The sequence below is a fragment of the Mastigoproctus giganteus genome, chromosome 2, assembly GCF_048544385.1.
Source record: "Mastigoproctus giganteus isolate SK-2022 chromosome 2, ASM4854438v1, whole genome shotgun sequence".
Classification (NCBI taxonomy): Eukaryota; Metazoa; Arthropoda; class Arachnida; order Uropygi; family Thelyphonidae; genus Mastigoproctus; species Mastigoproctus giganteus.
Window position 1 is genome coordinate 3,810,975 of NC_143576.1, and position 16,750 is coordinate 3,827,724.

The following is a 16,750-nucleotide window of genomic DNA, read 5'->3' on the forward strand; positions in this document are numbered from 1 at the left end:
CTATGGTAATATTCGCAAACAACCTGGCTTTGCTTTTTGGTGGGGGGGGGGGAGTATGGAAATCTCGTACAATTAAATGCCATACAAATATGAGATCAGCCGAATCGACATATCGGCCGCCGTAGCAGAGTGGTCATTCGCGCGGGTGCATAAGTACACGTGCCTTGAGTGACCGGGGTTCAAGCCCGTGACTGCTAAATACGGTGCTGTTTCTTGTATTCTGTTTATCTTGTAAACTCCTCTGACCGTTTGGTCGCCCCGGGGTATAAACAGAATATTTATTTAAATACTTCATCAACCTGAGAAATAAAGTTAAAAAATGACCCTGTCACAACCTGCTGGAGGAACAAAGTAAACTACAATCATACAAAGATCACACTGATAAATAAAATTGGCTTTAAATATTATTACCAATTTTTGCTTCACGAAAAATGAAGAACACACAACCGTAGATAAAGGTTGATTAATCAACTGATCAGGCTTTAGCCAATTTAAAAAAAAAAAAAAAATCATATGATAAAATATCAATGAGATTTGCTAATTATCGCAAGCTTATTCTGATAATATAATGATAAAGCCGGGGTGGTTTGTGTGTGAACCCCTGCTGTATCATTTTTCTCTGTCGTACTTACTGTGATAAGATAATTTTTATTTGTCCCAAAAGGAGGTAAAATATGAAATAGTATAATTCAAATTATAATTTATTTAAATATTTCAGCAAACGTATATTACAATTCGAAATACTGTAGTTTTACTTCCTCCTGTATCATTGATTTTTAATTCTATTCGGAGTTCTACACCACTGTAATTCGAATTTCAGAAATTATTTTTGACCTTTGAAAATTCTTGTTTTTTTTTTTTTTTTTTTTAAGGTCTGTTGGTACAGCCGAAAGTGTAAGAATAATTTAACACAGCAGAAAGGAATGCAGATGAACAATGCTGATTTCAGCAATCCCAGAGGGCGCAAAGAACCCAGAGTGCTTTGCGCCCTCTTCCTTTTCATAATCGCAGAAATAATCTCTTTAAAAGCTCATAGTAATTCTTATGTAAAGGTCAAGGTAAAAGTAAAATAAACTGAAACGGTTCCTTTCAATTTATTTTATTTTTACCTTTACGGGAGTGGGGTTAAGTATCTCCTTAAATCAGAAACACAAAATAAGCTTTACTTTCTTTTTTGTGTTCTTTCTCCTTATGTGGATAATGCAGTAATGGTGGCATTGAAAACCAGTAATATATATATATTTTTATTTATGCGCAAATGAAAAAGAAACATTGGCATTTTTGTTTTATTTTATTATTGCACATACAGAAAGGATTTTACATTGAAAGCGTTTATGGCCCGGAGACACCCATCTCGTAAATCCGACGCTGCAGAAGAGGACAAATACGACCAGCTATCGCGAGATTCGCCGATCTCACGTTAAAAGCATCCAATAAAACAACCACTTTCTTTACGCCTGAAGTGATTTCGCAGTGGTGCTTCGTATCGCCGATCCATAAGAGCGAAATATTAAAAATGTTGACGTAACATCAGTAGACGGGGCAGAACTAGTTCTTCGCGAAGAGACGACGAAGCAGTCTTCTCGCTAATAGATCACATTAAGCTCGTTCTGTTGCCAGTTCCTGAAAGAAAAAGAAATTTAGAGTTGATCATTTTACTGAAAGGGGTTGTTGCTGAAAAAAAAAATTACACGTAGCACGAAACCATAAATTAATAAATTTTTATCCTACTAACTGCAATTATTTTTCCAGTTAAGCATTCGCTGCTCGCGTTCATTTGCGCCCGGGTGATTCACATTTTGCGCTCACGTGTGGCTGCCGTGTTTCGATACAGGAGGTGTTGGCCCTCGTGGGTAGCACAGTTGGTAGCATCCCTATCCTCTCCACACAAAGTGGAAAGACTGAGTTCGAGTATCCTCGATGACGGTAGGAATTGAGCCTTTTTCACATGCGGCCAAGTTAGTCGGTCTCAGGCGAGAGTAGCATGGTTTTTCGTTGAGCAAACAGATAAATTGACCAATATTCGTTGCAGGATTTTAGGGGCATCACCTTAGCCGGTGATGCTCCTAAAATACTGCAAAGACGACGAGGCGTTGATGTTAGTGCAAGGAAGACAATTTTTGATGAACTAGCGAAAATAAATTGATAAAATAAAAAAATAATAAAAAAAAAAATCCTAAATTTTCTCATGTGGACGACTCTTCGGCTGACCTTTGAATTCCGCAAGTTGTAATCCTCACACTAACCAAGCAGGCAGGTCTGTTATTTAAATGCATGACCCCAGGGTCTAGGATCATTTATAACAATGAATGATTCCATCTTCGTTCATTTTATTATCCTCTCTCACAGGCTTATACATCTCTATCAAGTGTCTTCTGTGGAGCATGGTTTCCAAACTTTGTAGCCCGCATATTCGAAATCTTTCCTCACACGGGTGCCCTTTTGTAGCTCTCACTAAGCCCGTCTGTCTTTGTATCCTTTCCAGAAGGACCATATGACAGAAATGTTATTCTAGTCCACGTCCGGGATGAGGGGCGACTTGCGACGCTTCCTTGCGTTGTGTGGTTCCCAGAAAACGTTACGACTTGTTGGAACAAAAGTATTTCTTCAAGAGAAACACTTATCCTCATACGCAGCTACAACAGCCATAGTATTTTTCCTTAGCACTGTTAGTTTGGTCAATTTAGAATTTTTAAATTAATTATTGTCAACCTTGACAACAACGTCCATGAAAGCGCAAGGCCAATAATGCGAGCTGGCTGGTATTATTCTCTCTGCAATCAGAATATCCAAGGGCTGATGGTAATTTTCTAATACAAGGATTATTAGGACACACATCGGTATCACATTGACGCCATTGCCACTCGCTTTAATAGAGCGTCGATTCTTGATCGCCATAACGCATTCCCTCCTGAGCATATTTTCCACCAAAGAACGACACGCAGTCCATTTCTCCAGAACAGTGGCCAGGTGAACTGACAATGTGAGACAAGTTGGCCTGCTCTTTACGAGGTTCCAGCTCATCCGGTAAGTGTGCAATACGGTCAAATCTGCATAGCCATTCCAACATTTTACACATTCGTGTCCAAGAACCATTCTCGGATGGCATCGGCAAATCTGGAATGGAGCATTATCGTGTTGAGATAAAATAGGAGTCTGTACCAAAGAACTTCCATACTGACTCCAAATAGTACCTTAGACTCGGTAGTACATTGTCTTAAAAATGACAAATCTGTACACGTGACTGCTGTTAATGTTCCCCAAAACTAGCCTCGTGAAATAACATTAAAATAACGAAATATTTTTTAAAAAATCTTAAAATTCAAGTAATAAAGTTACGCAAGGAAAAACAGATCAACTTAAAATTCAGTTGGAAATTAACAACTCAAGTAGGAAAAGGTCAAAGTATATTTTATTGATTTAAAATGTATGCCAGCGACCTCGTGCAAACACACGCAATGCAGGAGAGCGAAAAAAATACCATACGAAGTGGAGTCTACAGGTGGCACTTCGCCACCCTCTTGCAGATGTTTACCGAAGAAGCCTTAAAGTCCGCAGTAATGTGCGTCGTGATGCCGCTTAATGAGTCTCTACCCTCTCGCGAGTAAACTATCGATCACGTGCTCAGTTCCTTCTTGCTCACGTAACTCGGATAAGTCGGTCGCAGAGAAACAAACAATGAGTTCCATCGGAAACACAAGCGGTCCTGCGGGGGTAGTTGTCGTCTGAGTTACCCACGCAATACGACCGCACTTAATACTAACGCCGGGACACGGGAAGCTCGTACCACCTGTGGTTGCGTTCCATTTCACAGTGGGAGATTACTGCAGTCGCTCGTGATACAACGTTGATGCTCTCGGATGTAACGTCGGTACCCATAAATTCATTACGCCGACTGGTGTACCACGAACGTGTTGGGAAAGAAAAACATTCGGTCCGCAGGTAATATCGCCGGCTAATGGCTAAGCTGGAACTAAGTTGCTGCTTATTATAGCACTACATCACTCGACTAGTGTTTCTGGAACTTGTTACGCGCAAAACTTCTTTCGAGAGTTGTTGCTTCGTTCACATTTCTTATATCCAGCATTCGTCCCTTAATTTGTATACAAGTTCAAAATGGCATTCAGAAAAAAAGAATGCCCATCTCCTCACGCAATTCGTAAAATTGAGCAAGCACTTTTCTCCCAGAAAGCCATCGGACTTCAGCATGAAACAGCAAATTTTTATGCAAACTTCCCATATTCTCACAGAGTAAACTGAAGATCCTCGCATTGCATTTTCTTGATTTTATAAAATTAATTACTTTTATGACATCACCCATTACCTCTTTTAAATCTTCTGGCATTCGTTTCATTGCAAGACAGCATTGGATACTCTCGATTTAAGGGTTTTTCTTTTTTATGCGAAAAGAAATGAGCCTGAAATTTTTCCAGTCATAGCTGCAGCCACATCAGTGAAAATACTTGAGCAAAGCTGCCATTGAATCTCATGTTCTTCCATAAATAAATCGATCAGTTTAAATATTTCTTCGCCTGTTGTTCGAGTAGGCAACGGTTTGCAAATTAGCATGTCTTCTTCAAAACTAGCTTCGTGAATATAGCAAAGAAACAAAGGCAACCTCATAAACCTGAGACATCGGTTGATTCATCCATCTGAAGCGAAAAAGTTGGACTCGCTTTTACTCACCTTATTAACTACGTTAAGCAATTTGCTAACATATTCTTGATTCTTCGAGAAACAGTTGTCCAGAAAGGTGCACAAGGTTAATGTTTTAAAGAAATTTCTCATAAATCATGCGCTCTACCAAATCTTTTGCAATTGTATGAGCTTCACCTGCTCTTGCAATACGGTAACTAACACAATATGAAGCAATAAGAGCACCTTTGTTGTTTTAATGGACAAACGAACGAAATGTAACTTTCCTTCATTTAATTGTAAACACTCTTTTGAAATACTCGGAAGTTCAATTTTTTAATTGGGAAAGTTGGGTTTCTAGATGTCGTACTGTTACTCAACACTGTTCCACATTCAACACACAACCCACTAAGTTCAATTTCATACCTGTCCATTTAAAACCATATTCAATAAAAAACTTTCATTATACTTTCTTTTCCTTCTTGTTTCGGTTCTTTTTGCGTCACTTCACTTTGCGTTGAACTGCTTGCACACGACGATAACGCCGATGAATTGGTATTAGGCCTAGGAAGATTTTTACTCGTATCAGATTTATTATTGGTATTCAGCACTTATCCATTATAAGAGTGATAACTAATTATTAATTTGTCTAAAAACTATTCTTATATCTTTGGCACTTAAAAAGTATTTTCACGGACACCAAAGAATATGTGACCAATATTTATATGAAAATTAGCAATAAATACACCAATAAGTCTATTTTAACGTTATGAAATCCTTGAAAAATGAGGTGTTTTGGTTCGAGGTCACAGGCACATTTACAGTCCAAGGTCACTCAAAAAAGGCCAAATTTACTTTTCACCTTTATGCACAGCTTATTCTGATTCAAATTTTATAGTGCACTCTAGAGCATAGTTTTTCAAACTATGCTCTAGAGTGCACTAGCATGGCTTGAGCCTATCCAGCATAACGCTCTCAGAATTGCGTTAGGAGCCTTTCGAACTTCCCCAGCTTATACAGTATATAGAAGCTCACGAACCACCATTAGATCTCAGAAGGAAAATTCTATTAGTAAACTACGCATCCAAAGTTTGCACCCTGCCAACTCATCCTATTTGGCCATATCTCGTCCAGCTTAAATGGACTGCTCAATATAAAATAAGCCGCATCTCAATAAACTTGCAGGCATTAGACTCCATGAGATCACTTCAGACTGGAATCTACAGATTGAAAAAAAATCTATCACGATGTGCTCCTCCCTAACCCTCCGTGAGCTACAAGTATGGTTAAATGTGATAGTTATTTCAGTCAGTGGGGTAACCATTCTCTGGCAACCTTAAATATAAGGCAACTTCATGGTATCCGGTCCACTATCGTATCAAGATATCATCGTAAGGGGGAGCATGACGACCAGGTTTTTGAGTGTTTTTTTTTTAGATTGACCTAGGAACACTTATATGCATGGTTTAGGGGGTACATATTCCCTCTTCCCCCCTTGCTATCCACACCCAAAGTAATACTGAATATAATCAGATACATTGATGATTCGAAATTAGACAAGACAGTAGGTGCTGTGGAGAGTTATTGCTTTCACTGTTTCTGCTTCTCTACCAACAGATTTCAGCAATTTCTCTGCAGAACTTTTTGCCATCTACCTAGCTCTTAATCACCTACATTCTCAAACCAGTGCACAGCATATCGTCTATACCGATTTTTTAAGCTTTATCAACTCAATGCAGAATGAAACACAATTACTGTTCCCTGCCGAAATAAATCAGATACAAACTGGTCCAGCTACAAGACAAACAACAGACAGTGGTATTCTGCTGGATCCCTATTTTAGCGGCAATTTGAAAGCGTTCAACTGCCGCTGGAACATAGAAAAAAAAGTTTTCTTAAAATTGTATCGCTTGTTTTGGAAAAAAAAAAAAAAAAATCAATGTTTCAATCGAGCATTGAAATACGTTATTAATGTAATTATAATTAGTTATAATTCTGTTGGGTTGATTATAATTATGTTTGCTTGCGTGAAAAGCAGCGAGTACCAAACGCCACTGGCTTCAATGTCGTTTGGTACTCACAAGCGACGGAATTCATTCTTCGCCAAATACCAAGCGAAAGCGCAGCGCTAAAATAATTGAAATTGTTTACTTACGATCTCATGCAGACGTGGTTATCGCCAATATTTTCGCATACCAATCCATCGCAGCACGGCAAGCGAACGTGGAGCCCGTAGTACGACCTTCGGAAACCGCATGCGGAATGTTCGGAAGCACAGATGAAACGTTTCTGAAAGAAAAAAAGAAAAACATTCATTACGAATTCGAGCTCAAATTAACGAGGAATTTTCGGTCAACTGCACGCCCGCCACCCTTTGAACTGCGCCACGAGATTATCATAAAGGCAAATCGTAAACGAGTATTTGAAGAATATTTAAACGATCCGTCTTTGTGAACTACTCGAATTCTTTGGGATGTACAATTAAAGCAAAGAAATTATTGGAGGGATCGAAACAGCGGTTGGCTAATGGGGGTTCTATTTTATTACGGATGGTAAAATTACCACACTGGTTGCTACTAATCGCTTAAAATGCAACAATTTAAATTTACAATATTACGCTCGAGGTATGGAACCACCTTTATATAAGGAAATATTAAGTTTAACAAGTTGGTCTGTTGGTGGTCAGTTCATTTGTTCAAACGTTCATTAATCACGGGACAGGTTTGAAGTGTTTCTATAACTTTTCTGGTCGAAACATGAATTTCTGTTCTGTACTTTTACTCCGCGTACATGAAGAGGTCAACCGTCATATAGCAAATAGAATCTGTTCCTACTTCAATCTTTGGAAACTTTTCTCCATCTCAAACTGTTGTACCATATCTTCACTGGTTCAACCTACCTGCCGGATCGCATTTTCCACCCAGGAACTCCTTCAAAAGAACATTGGCATTCCTGAACAAGTTTGATCTGGATATGGCTGTGAACATGAAAGATTTTCAAAGAACTATCTACAGTAGGCTGACTGGCTGAATTCTAACAAAGAAGGACGCACTCACTTCATCATTCTACTTACGTTACAGATGTGCTGCCGAAGCTAATCAACTATTTCAGAACGGATTGCTTCTTCGAATACCTTTAAGTGGGATTGTTGTCCCACTAAAAGGTATTCGAAGGGTCGACAGGAGTCGGCAAAGACCCGAAACCTGCAGGCGTTGTCGTTACAGAGCTTTTCTGGTTTAATTCTTAGTTGATTGAAGAGTTATATCGTATTTGCTGGAAAAAGGCGACTTACGCTGTCCAGGTTTTTTAAGTTGCTTTGAAGAGGATGTCTCGTTTCAGCATTCCTGGGGGCTTCTCGATAAGAGTGAAACAAGCCGTCAATGCTGGGAGCGTCTAATCTTCCTGTTAGCAGTTGGGTTAATGTGAAAATGTTTGTGTTAATTGTCTGTTTCCAGGGAGGAATACTGAGATTGGAAAGTACGATAGCTCTATAGATGGGTGGTTCAAGATCCTGTTCAGCCATCTCAAGAGCCAGTATTCAATACTGAGGAAAGCTTTCGGGTTTCATGGTGTGGGCAGATGATCAAATTTGTAAAGCATACAGTGAGATGGGAAATATACATTTCAAGATATACTTTTTAACAAGATCAGGGTTTCTAATGTCGATTATCTCCTGTTTGGCAGCCCAGAGTGCTGCCTATTTTTGCTTTGATGTAATCAGTGTTCGAAGAATGTTAGTCCCTCATCCCATTTTAGGCCAAGGTCTACGTGCGATTTAATCTTTCAAAGTTTATTATTGAAGTGCAGCGACTGGTAGCCACAGTTAAGATGGTCACAGACCAAATCTCAACACCGTGCAATTTGGAATTCATGTTACTGGAGAATATCCGAGCCAGAACTTCGGTCGACTCAAATGCTCTGCGCGAAGCATCAAAGACTTCATATTTCAGATCGCTTCCTCCCAGATCAAATGCTAACGGAAGTACAGCACCTCGATTCCAACTTGAATAAGTTCTGCTCCAATTAAACCTACCGGAAAAAGGTCTTAGCAGCTCGCTCGAATCACAGAAGCTGATAAGAACAAGCTCGTGCTCCTCTTCACACCATCTGCCAAGCTCTCCTGTGTTACGACAAAACTAGTTTGCTGCGTTTGGGGGCAAAGTCTCACCATACTCACGCGTCTTTAAAGAAGAGTGCATCTCGACAGAAAAGGCCATTGATGTGAATATGAGCTTACGTGATGCAGCGTGTAAATACAGTTAATGCTGCATTATGCAAAGGATCATAATAACATGTTACTTTTTTTAATTTACTTTTTATTCGTTGTGTACATAATTATTTAATTGTGATGTGAGTCCGTGGCCTTTCGCTGTGACAGGACAGTTGCAACTGTACGTATTTATCAATATTGTATTTCATCTAAAAGTCAGTCTCTCTCTCTCTCTCTCTCTCTCTCTCTCTCTCTCTCTCTCTCTCTCTCTCTCTCTCCAGATTAAAAACGAATCGCGATTGGATGCTTTTTCGGTCAGAGGTGTGCGTTTAATTTCCCGTTGCGGGCACATTTTCGCACGAGCTGCTGTCGCAACGTGTGGGGTTGCTGCGTGTGGGGATAATTTTAAACAGTTGCGGAGGAAAAGAAAAAAAAAAAAGAAGCGAAGGCGGTCGAGGATCCCGCTTTCCGTTCTTCGGTAATTAAAACTCCCCGCAATTAGTCGACTTCGTGCTACGTCCATCCGACATTTCGAAATTGTGGTGTCGAGTTCTTGCGGTCTGTTCGTCGCAGTTGGATCTGCAATTAACCGCTCGGACAGTAATTTGTTTGTTGCCCTGGAAACTGCCTCTTCGGGTCGTCGAGCGATCGTGAAAACGCAGCCGTGCCTGCGCAGACGCTTTCAGCGGACTCGTTAAAAGCGACTCCCACCCCTTTTCCGATACACTAATTTGCCCCTTTAAACTCGATAATCGGCCTCTCGCGGTTCATTCCTCGCCGCTCTAACAATTGCAAGGTGGCGCAACATTCCGAGCAGCGCGCAAAAGAAGCGGCAAAAATGACCTTCTTCCATTTCCGCAGCGAACGCCGCGTTGGCTAATAAGCGGTCTTTCGGGAGGATTAATTACGAAACGTGTCCGACGAAAGCCGCAAAGGATTTTGCGAATAACTTTAGTTTCAAAGTGAGCCGCCATCTCCGTCGAACTATTGACGACACGGCGAGTGATACGAAGATTTTGAATTTGTTCGTATCAAAGAAAACTTTTCGTAAGGGGCAGCTGCGCAAAAGTCGGGGTCGAGTGAGCTCGGTCAGGAAAGAAAGAAAGGCCGCTTCACCAAGCGGTGTTTCGCTTTCTTTTTGTTTTGCTACGAACGCGGAATATCCATCAGACGTTCATTAGCAAAGTGGAGAAACGCTAATAGAGTCGGTTCGCATCTAAGATTAACGAGCGCTCCCTTCTTCTTGGTGATTTGTGGAATTTAATCGACACGCAAATGCAAATTGATGTTCCAACTGACAAATCGGAGCCGCCCAGGTTGACACCGCCAGTTCGTAACGGAATGCGTGCAGAATTTCTCCGGCCCTTCTTACGTTTGTGACACAAATTTCGCCGAAGTCGACATCAACAGCGTGCCGAGGTCCCGCGAAGCATCTGTATATTATTCGTTTGGCATCTACGATCTGTAATACTGGAATACCTTCAGCACGAGTCGTCTCGGTATAACGCTAGCCGTTTAAATAAAACGCGATGGAAAATGCAATAAACTGCAACCGAAGAAGCGGTAAAGTTCGAATGGAAAGTGAGGAGGAATGGTGCTTTCGGGATTAACTCACCGAAGCATCCTTCTTGAGGTTCCTGAAGAAGACTGGACTCCACTTGTAAATTGGTTTGTCGTCGTTGTAGGCGGAGCACACCACTACGAAGAGCCAACAGAGGGTGGCCACGAGCCACAAGCTTCTCCTGGACATCTGAAAAACAAATTTATTCATTAATGGGTGGAAAAATGGCGGGTATCCTCGCATCTATTAACTAACTGATGCTAATTAAAGTCGCTTCAATTAAACAATTTCGGATCTCACTCGAGAGCGCCATCTTTGCGCATGAATTTGGGTAAGTTCGAGCGAACGAAAGTGGCAACTGGTGTTTTTTGCTCTGATCCGTCTGTGGTGCGTGTTTACAAACAATATTTTACGAAGCTCCTGTTTGGATCGTTTTCCTTTTCGATTTCAAACGTTTTCATATACAAACGCGACAATAGCTTCGAGATCATCTGTAGAAAAATGGCACACCCAGGGTCCTGAGCTGGATATCATCATTCTTCTCTTTCTTGATGATTCCTTTCTACTTTTGACTTTGTCTATCTGTCTCAGGGTAACTCGGGAACTTTTTTTTTTTCCTGGTACAGCATAAGCCTCAGGCTTCCTTGCACCAATAGCTATTAATAATAATAATTTAAAATTCATAATTTAAAAAGTTATTTTTCAAGGAAGTCACGTGTCGTCATTCGCTCTATATGTCGAACTCAGGCGAGGGTACCATGATTTTTCCTCTCGGAAAGCCGAGTTGTTCATCCGGCAAATCGACCTCAGGACACGCGCAATTTACAGACAATATGCATGGAACAAAATGGCCTTAGTGGCTGACCCTACTCCAACAACACTGGCCATACATGCACTCGCACCACCTCACCTGCACAGTCTTTGCTCACTGAGTGGGATCCTTCGTGGCTAAAGATCGATGCCAAGCGCGTTATCTTTTCCATTCATCAGCAGGGTTATTTCACTCTTGTACACTCATTACGAAAGGGTCCAATCAAAACGCTTCACGCTAACAGCACGCAACTTAAGGCCACTTTGTCACTACCAAATTTGTAATTGTGTCACTCTATTCTTGGATATGTACCCTTCTACGATCCACCGACCTTTCAGTGGCTATACGGTGGCACAGCCATTTCGCGAATTAAATCAATCTGTGTACGTTCCGAAGTAAACAAGATCGAAATTTCTACTCTTCATTTGGTAAATAAAATCGGTACCTTTAATGGAGTTAGTACCTAAATATAGCGATGCACATAAAATATCGAAATGTTTCTTCTAGAAATTATTAGGAAGAGAGAAATGTTTTGGGAGCTAACGAGAACATCGTGTCTAAAAATAGAATACGATGGTTGTTCTAGTTGGAAAGTGCTTAATCTTGGGAGTCGCTAACAAGATGGCAATTACCACTAACAACCAGCCAAGGGGATCGGAGGATCGAATGATGCGCAGTATATTAAGCCGAAGTTGACACTCCTTTGAGTTCAGCATAGCAGAATGAGGCATCATTCATGAGATTAACAGCTGAATTCGTGACATGGATTCGCGGAAGAAACTAGCTTGTTATTCACCGTTTCGGAAGAAACAAAACGGCTCATTTGGACATCACCTTTTTTGTGTGTAACGCGCAACGATTGGAGCGCCTTCCTACATCAGCGTGCGTAGAAAGTTTCTAATGGGGCAACGACTTTCAAAATTATTGGGGCTGCGAGTTGGTTTATAAGAGAGTCGAACAGGTCTAATAACGGAATACACACACTGGCCAAAAAAAAAAAAAAAAAAATACGAACCTTTATTCAGTATTAATTCGGGCCGCCTTTCCTTCGAACAACAGCAAGTGTGCGGCACGGCATGGATTCTAAAAGATATTTCAGCAATTTTAGCCATTCTTCTAACAAAATATCGAGCAGATGCGATAAAGTTGAAGGAAGAGGACTTCGTTGCCGAATAGCTCTCTCCACCATATCTCACACATTCTCAATAGGATTGAGATCAGCTGTACGTGAGGACAAGAAAGATGGTGCAAAATCAGTGTCATGTTCTTCTGCAGCACTCTTGCACGATGCTGAATGATGCGCTGTTGCATTGCCAGCCATAATTTTCCCCAGGGGCTTGGCACACCCAGGGTCCTGAGCTGAATATCATCATTTTTCTTTTCTTTTTTTTTTTTTTTTTGGCTCTCTCTCGAAATTTTAGCATAAGCTCTCTCTCTCAGCATAAGCCTCGGGCTTCCTTGCACCATATAGCTAATAATAATAATAGTGGCATCATCTTCGGGACAAAAGTGTAACATTGAAATGTTTAGATTGGACTGCAGGAAGTTTTATTTTAGCCAGCGAGTTATAAATTACTGGAATAAGTTGCCTTCATGGGTGGTAGAGGCTGACAGTTTGGGGAAATTCAAAGGTCATCTGGATAGTACCTTCGGGTGAGGGAAGCGCATAGGATGACAGGTTTAATTTCCTTTCCTTTTATTATTATTTAAATTATTGTTTTATTCGTTTTTTTTTTTTTTTTTTGCTGGTGCAGCATAAGCCATAGGCTTTCTTGCACCATGCGGCCATTACTAATAGGTGTCAAGTGAGGGTTGGATTTTTTTTTTATTTTTTTTCTTTCGGGAACCGGGTTTTCGTTTAGCAAACTGTACTGAAGAATGCAGACAACTAGAGGCGTCTCAACAGCCATAGTTGCTTTGACGCTTAACACACACACACACACGTAACACCATCTACTGGCGATGGATATTTTAAAAAGTCTGAACAGGGATGGATTTCGGCTCTCAAGGGCGTAAGGCCTTGAACGCCTGCCAGTCAACTGGCAGGTGTTCCCCCAGAAACAATTTTTCAATTAATAGTTGGGATGGTCTCCTCCTTGGAAAGTGGTGCTCAAAGATAGTGCGACACCCTCGCTTGAGACCGACTAGTCTTCGGCCATGATGTACGAAAAAAAAAAAAAAAAAAAAAAGACATCCAGCTCATCCCACTTTGATTAGATTCAGAATGAAGCGCTTTCTGTACCATACGATGGAACTGTGTAGCAAGAGGTCAGATACATATATAAAATACATATATTATAGACGGAAAATACAAGGGTTAACTTGTGGAGAAATGATTTTCTGACAGAGCAAAACGATGGAAATGTAAAATGCGTTCCATGTGCCCTATGGGACTGAATGGGTGCAAAATCAGATACTTTACTTTTTTTGACTAAAGTCTTCTAACGCGGATAGGGGAGACCAGGTCATATCGCTACAGTGAGAACACTAGTTTTGTCTTGTGGGGGGGGGAAGCAACTTGGGAGTTGAATGCGTTGCACGGGCGTTTAAGTAATCGGAACGTATTAAAGATTTTCCTTTTAAGTCTAGCGGCGAACTGGACAGCATTTACGTTTAGCCGAAGTTCAAGTTGAGTTCTTCCGTGAACGAGGAAATACCAAATGAGGACGACGTTGTAGCGCAGCAAACAGTGTCCTTCCCAGTGATCGCTTCATAGATTTCCAAGTTGGAGACGGAGAGATGGGTTGTCGTTCTTGGGGGTGAACACAGGTCTACCAGGAGAGATGGATTTCTACGCGGAAGGAGTTTTGGCAATGGGAATACCACGAAGAGCTTCGGCGGTTACACCGGACACGTCACTTTTCCGCCGATACCAGGATAACACGAGTATACACTCGATACTGCAATAGTAAGGCAGATGCACTGAGCATTTGCTATTATACATCAGAGTAGTAAGATATTACTACTCTGCGCTATATATTATACAGTTAACACTACGAACAGTTGCTGCTGCAAATTTGTCATGAACCACGTGTCTTGCAGACGTCATTTCCACGTTTCTTCCAATTTGGGACTAATGAAAAAATATTGCGGACAATTCTTGCGAAACCACCACAACACCATCACTAATGCTACAACTGGCTAAAAGACAGATGCAGTCATCACCAATGGACATTTGTTAGGGTGGACTAATGTAGAAAATGATCACAAATATAAAATTTTAGTGGGTAATAGAAGGCTTCTGTTCATGCCGCTTCCCTTGAACATAGTGTGCATAGTGTTAGGGTCAGGCGCCACCTGTGATTTCTCACATCTGCGCCATATGTACGCTGTGAAGAAATACAGAACTACTGTAAATGCCAGAAAAGTGTTGTCTGTTGTATATGACATATTGCGTTAGGTTCTGTTGGGTGTCCTGGCATTTGGCCGCAGGGCCCCTGGTGGGACCTCACGTTGCCCGCACACACCGCTAGGAGGTAGCCAGGCTGCCCATTATTCTCTGGCTAGTCTCCGCCAGGGTCGCCTGAGCGTCCTGGACGAAGACCAAGTTAAAAAAAAAAAAAAAAAAAAAAAAGAAAAAAGAAAAGAGAAGAAGAGAAGAGAAGGTCTGGGGAACAAGAGGAAGAGGGATCTGAATGTGAGGAACAAGCTAAAGTGGACAGATAGAGAAGGCAGTCCACCCGAGTAAGGAGAAATAGGGGACGGGTAAAGGGATCAAAAGTCACAGGGGCAGGCGCCACTGCGAGTGCCAAAGGCCAAGCACTCTCTGGGAGTCAGCTTTTCAAGGAGTGCCAACCATGATGATGCCAGCATAGTATTTTAATCTTCAGTCTTACTCTTTTATCAGTTTGGGAAAATGCTATCCGACCCCAGTTTGTGTTTGCACTTGAAGGTCGTTGTTCTGAGCAGCTCTAAGTTCAGCAAACTTTGCCCGTCTGATGGTAAAGACAGCTTGTGCGTAACTCGTTAAGGCTTTGTATGTCGTTTCATTCTGAAGCAGGTATGTTTCATGATTACGAGGGTTCTCCTGGATTTCAGTTAAAAATTTGAGCCTACAATCATCGTAAGCAGGGCACTCATACATGAGATGCCCCCATGACTCCTCTTCGCCACAGTGGCAGAATGGATTGCTTTCAATTCCCATTGCTGTCAATTTTTGTTGAAAGGGCCCATGTCCTGTGATCAGGAATGTAACTTGCAGACCAGGTGAAAACCAGGAAGGAGACTTCGGGAAAGTCATGTCAATGGATGGGAGGAATCTTCTGGTAATTTCTCCTTTGGGCGTGGTTTCCCATGAATGCTGCCAAATTCCTTGAAGGTGTGTGAAGATACGTTTTCTTTCTTGTTTCAGGTCATTGGTAAGTTGCAGTTGAAGATTTAACAACTGTGTCGGAATTCCCTTCTTTAATCGATGGTAAAGTCCCCTTTTAATCACCTCAAGATAGAGTGGCAAGCATCCAGTAATAGCCTGTAGGGCAGGGGTGCTGACAGTGCGACATGCCCTGCAGATAGATAACATCATGAATCTTTGTATTGAGTCAAGTTTACGCTTGTTCTTTTCCAGGATAGCCTTTGTACACCAAACTGAGGCTCCATAACACACAATTGGGAGAAACGCCGCTTTATAGATGAGTGACAAAGCTTTATGCTTCAAACCCCAGTCCGCTCTGCTGACTCTTCTTATCATAGCCGTATACTTTCGGATTTTTGTGGATAAGTACTTCAGATGAGAGTGAAAGGTAAGACCGGTGTCAATGTAGATTCCCAGGTATTTGACTTCTGTGTAGAGACGTATAGGGATGTTATTTAACTTCATTGTTGGAGGCCTGCGTATTTGTAGCTTTCCTTTGAGGAGAATCGATTTTGTTTTATCACCAGAAATTGAGAGGTTGTGGAGTGCTGCCCAGTTTTGGAGCGTTTCCAGAGCTGTATTTGCTTTTGCTTCCAGTGCCGCTCTTGTGTCACCTTGCACCACCAGAACAAGATCATCAGCGAAGGCTAAGGGTCTGGCTCCACCCAGGTCAAACCCCAGGAACTCGTCCAGAACAATGGACCAGAGAAATGGCCCAAGGACAGAGCCCTGGGGGCAACCCCGGTGAACGCATCTTGTCATAGTCTGGTATTTGTTTACAACTTGTAATTTTCTATTGCTGAGATAGGATTTTAGACTATTGTATAGGTTTTTGGACGTGTTTGCCTGCCGAAGCCTCCGAAGGACACTGGGCCACCACAGTCGATCGAAGGCACCAGCAAAGTCCACCATGATGGCTAGAGTATACTTTGAAGTTGTATGTGTGGCCTGGGTAATCAAGTTGTGTATAGCGTCTTCAGTGCTGGAGCCTGTCTTGAATCCAAACTGACATGGTGAGGTGAGTTGCTTATCGGTATAGCAGATGGAAAGGCGATACAGCAGAAGTCGTTCTAGAAGCTTGGCCAAAACGGAGAGCAGAGCAATTGGTCAGTAGGAAGCAGGAAGTTGGGGCGGTTTATCTGGATTTTTCAGGATCAGCTTGAGAGTAGCAGTCTTCCAGGG

At 41.6% G+C, this 16,750-nt stretch overlaps 1 protein-coding gene across 1 annotated transcript in view; it reads right to left on the reverse strand.

Annotated features, from left to right (window-relative positions):
- Positions 1 to 1,272: 1,272 nt before the first annotated feature.
- The window catches only part of LOC150089122 (uncharacterized), a 32,303-nt gene continuing 16,825 nt past the window's right edge, over positions 1,273 to 16,750 (reverse strand). The window contains exons 2-4 of the mRNA XM_090390337.1: positions 10,461 to 10,595; positions 6,791 to 6,924; positions 1,273 to 1,623 (exon numbers count right to left, since the gene is read on the reverse strand). Of these exons, the coding sequence (XP_090246463.1) occupies positions 1,587 to 1,623; positions 6,791 to 6,924; positions 10,461 to 10,595 (306 nt within the window). The 3' untranslated portion in view covers positions 1,273 to 1,586. The remainder of the gene's footprint in view (positions 1,624 to 6,790; positions 6,925 to 10,460; positions 10,596 to 16,750) is intronic.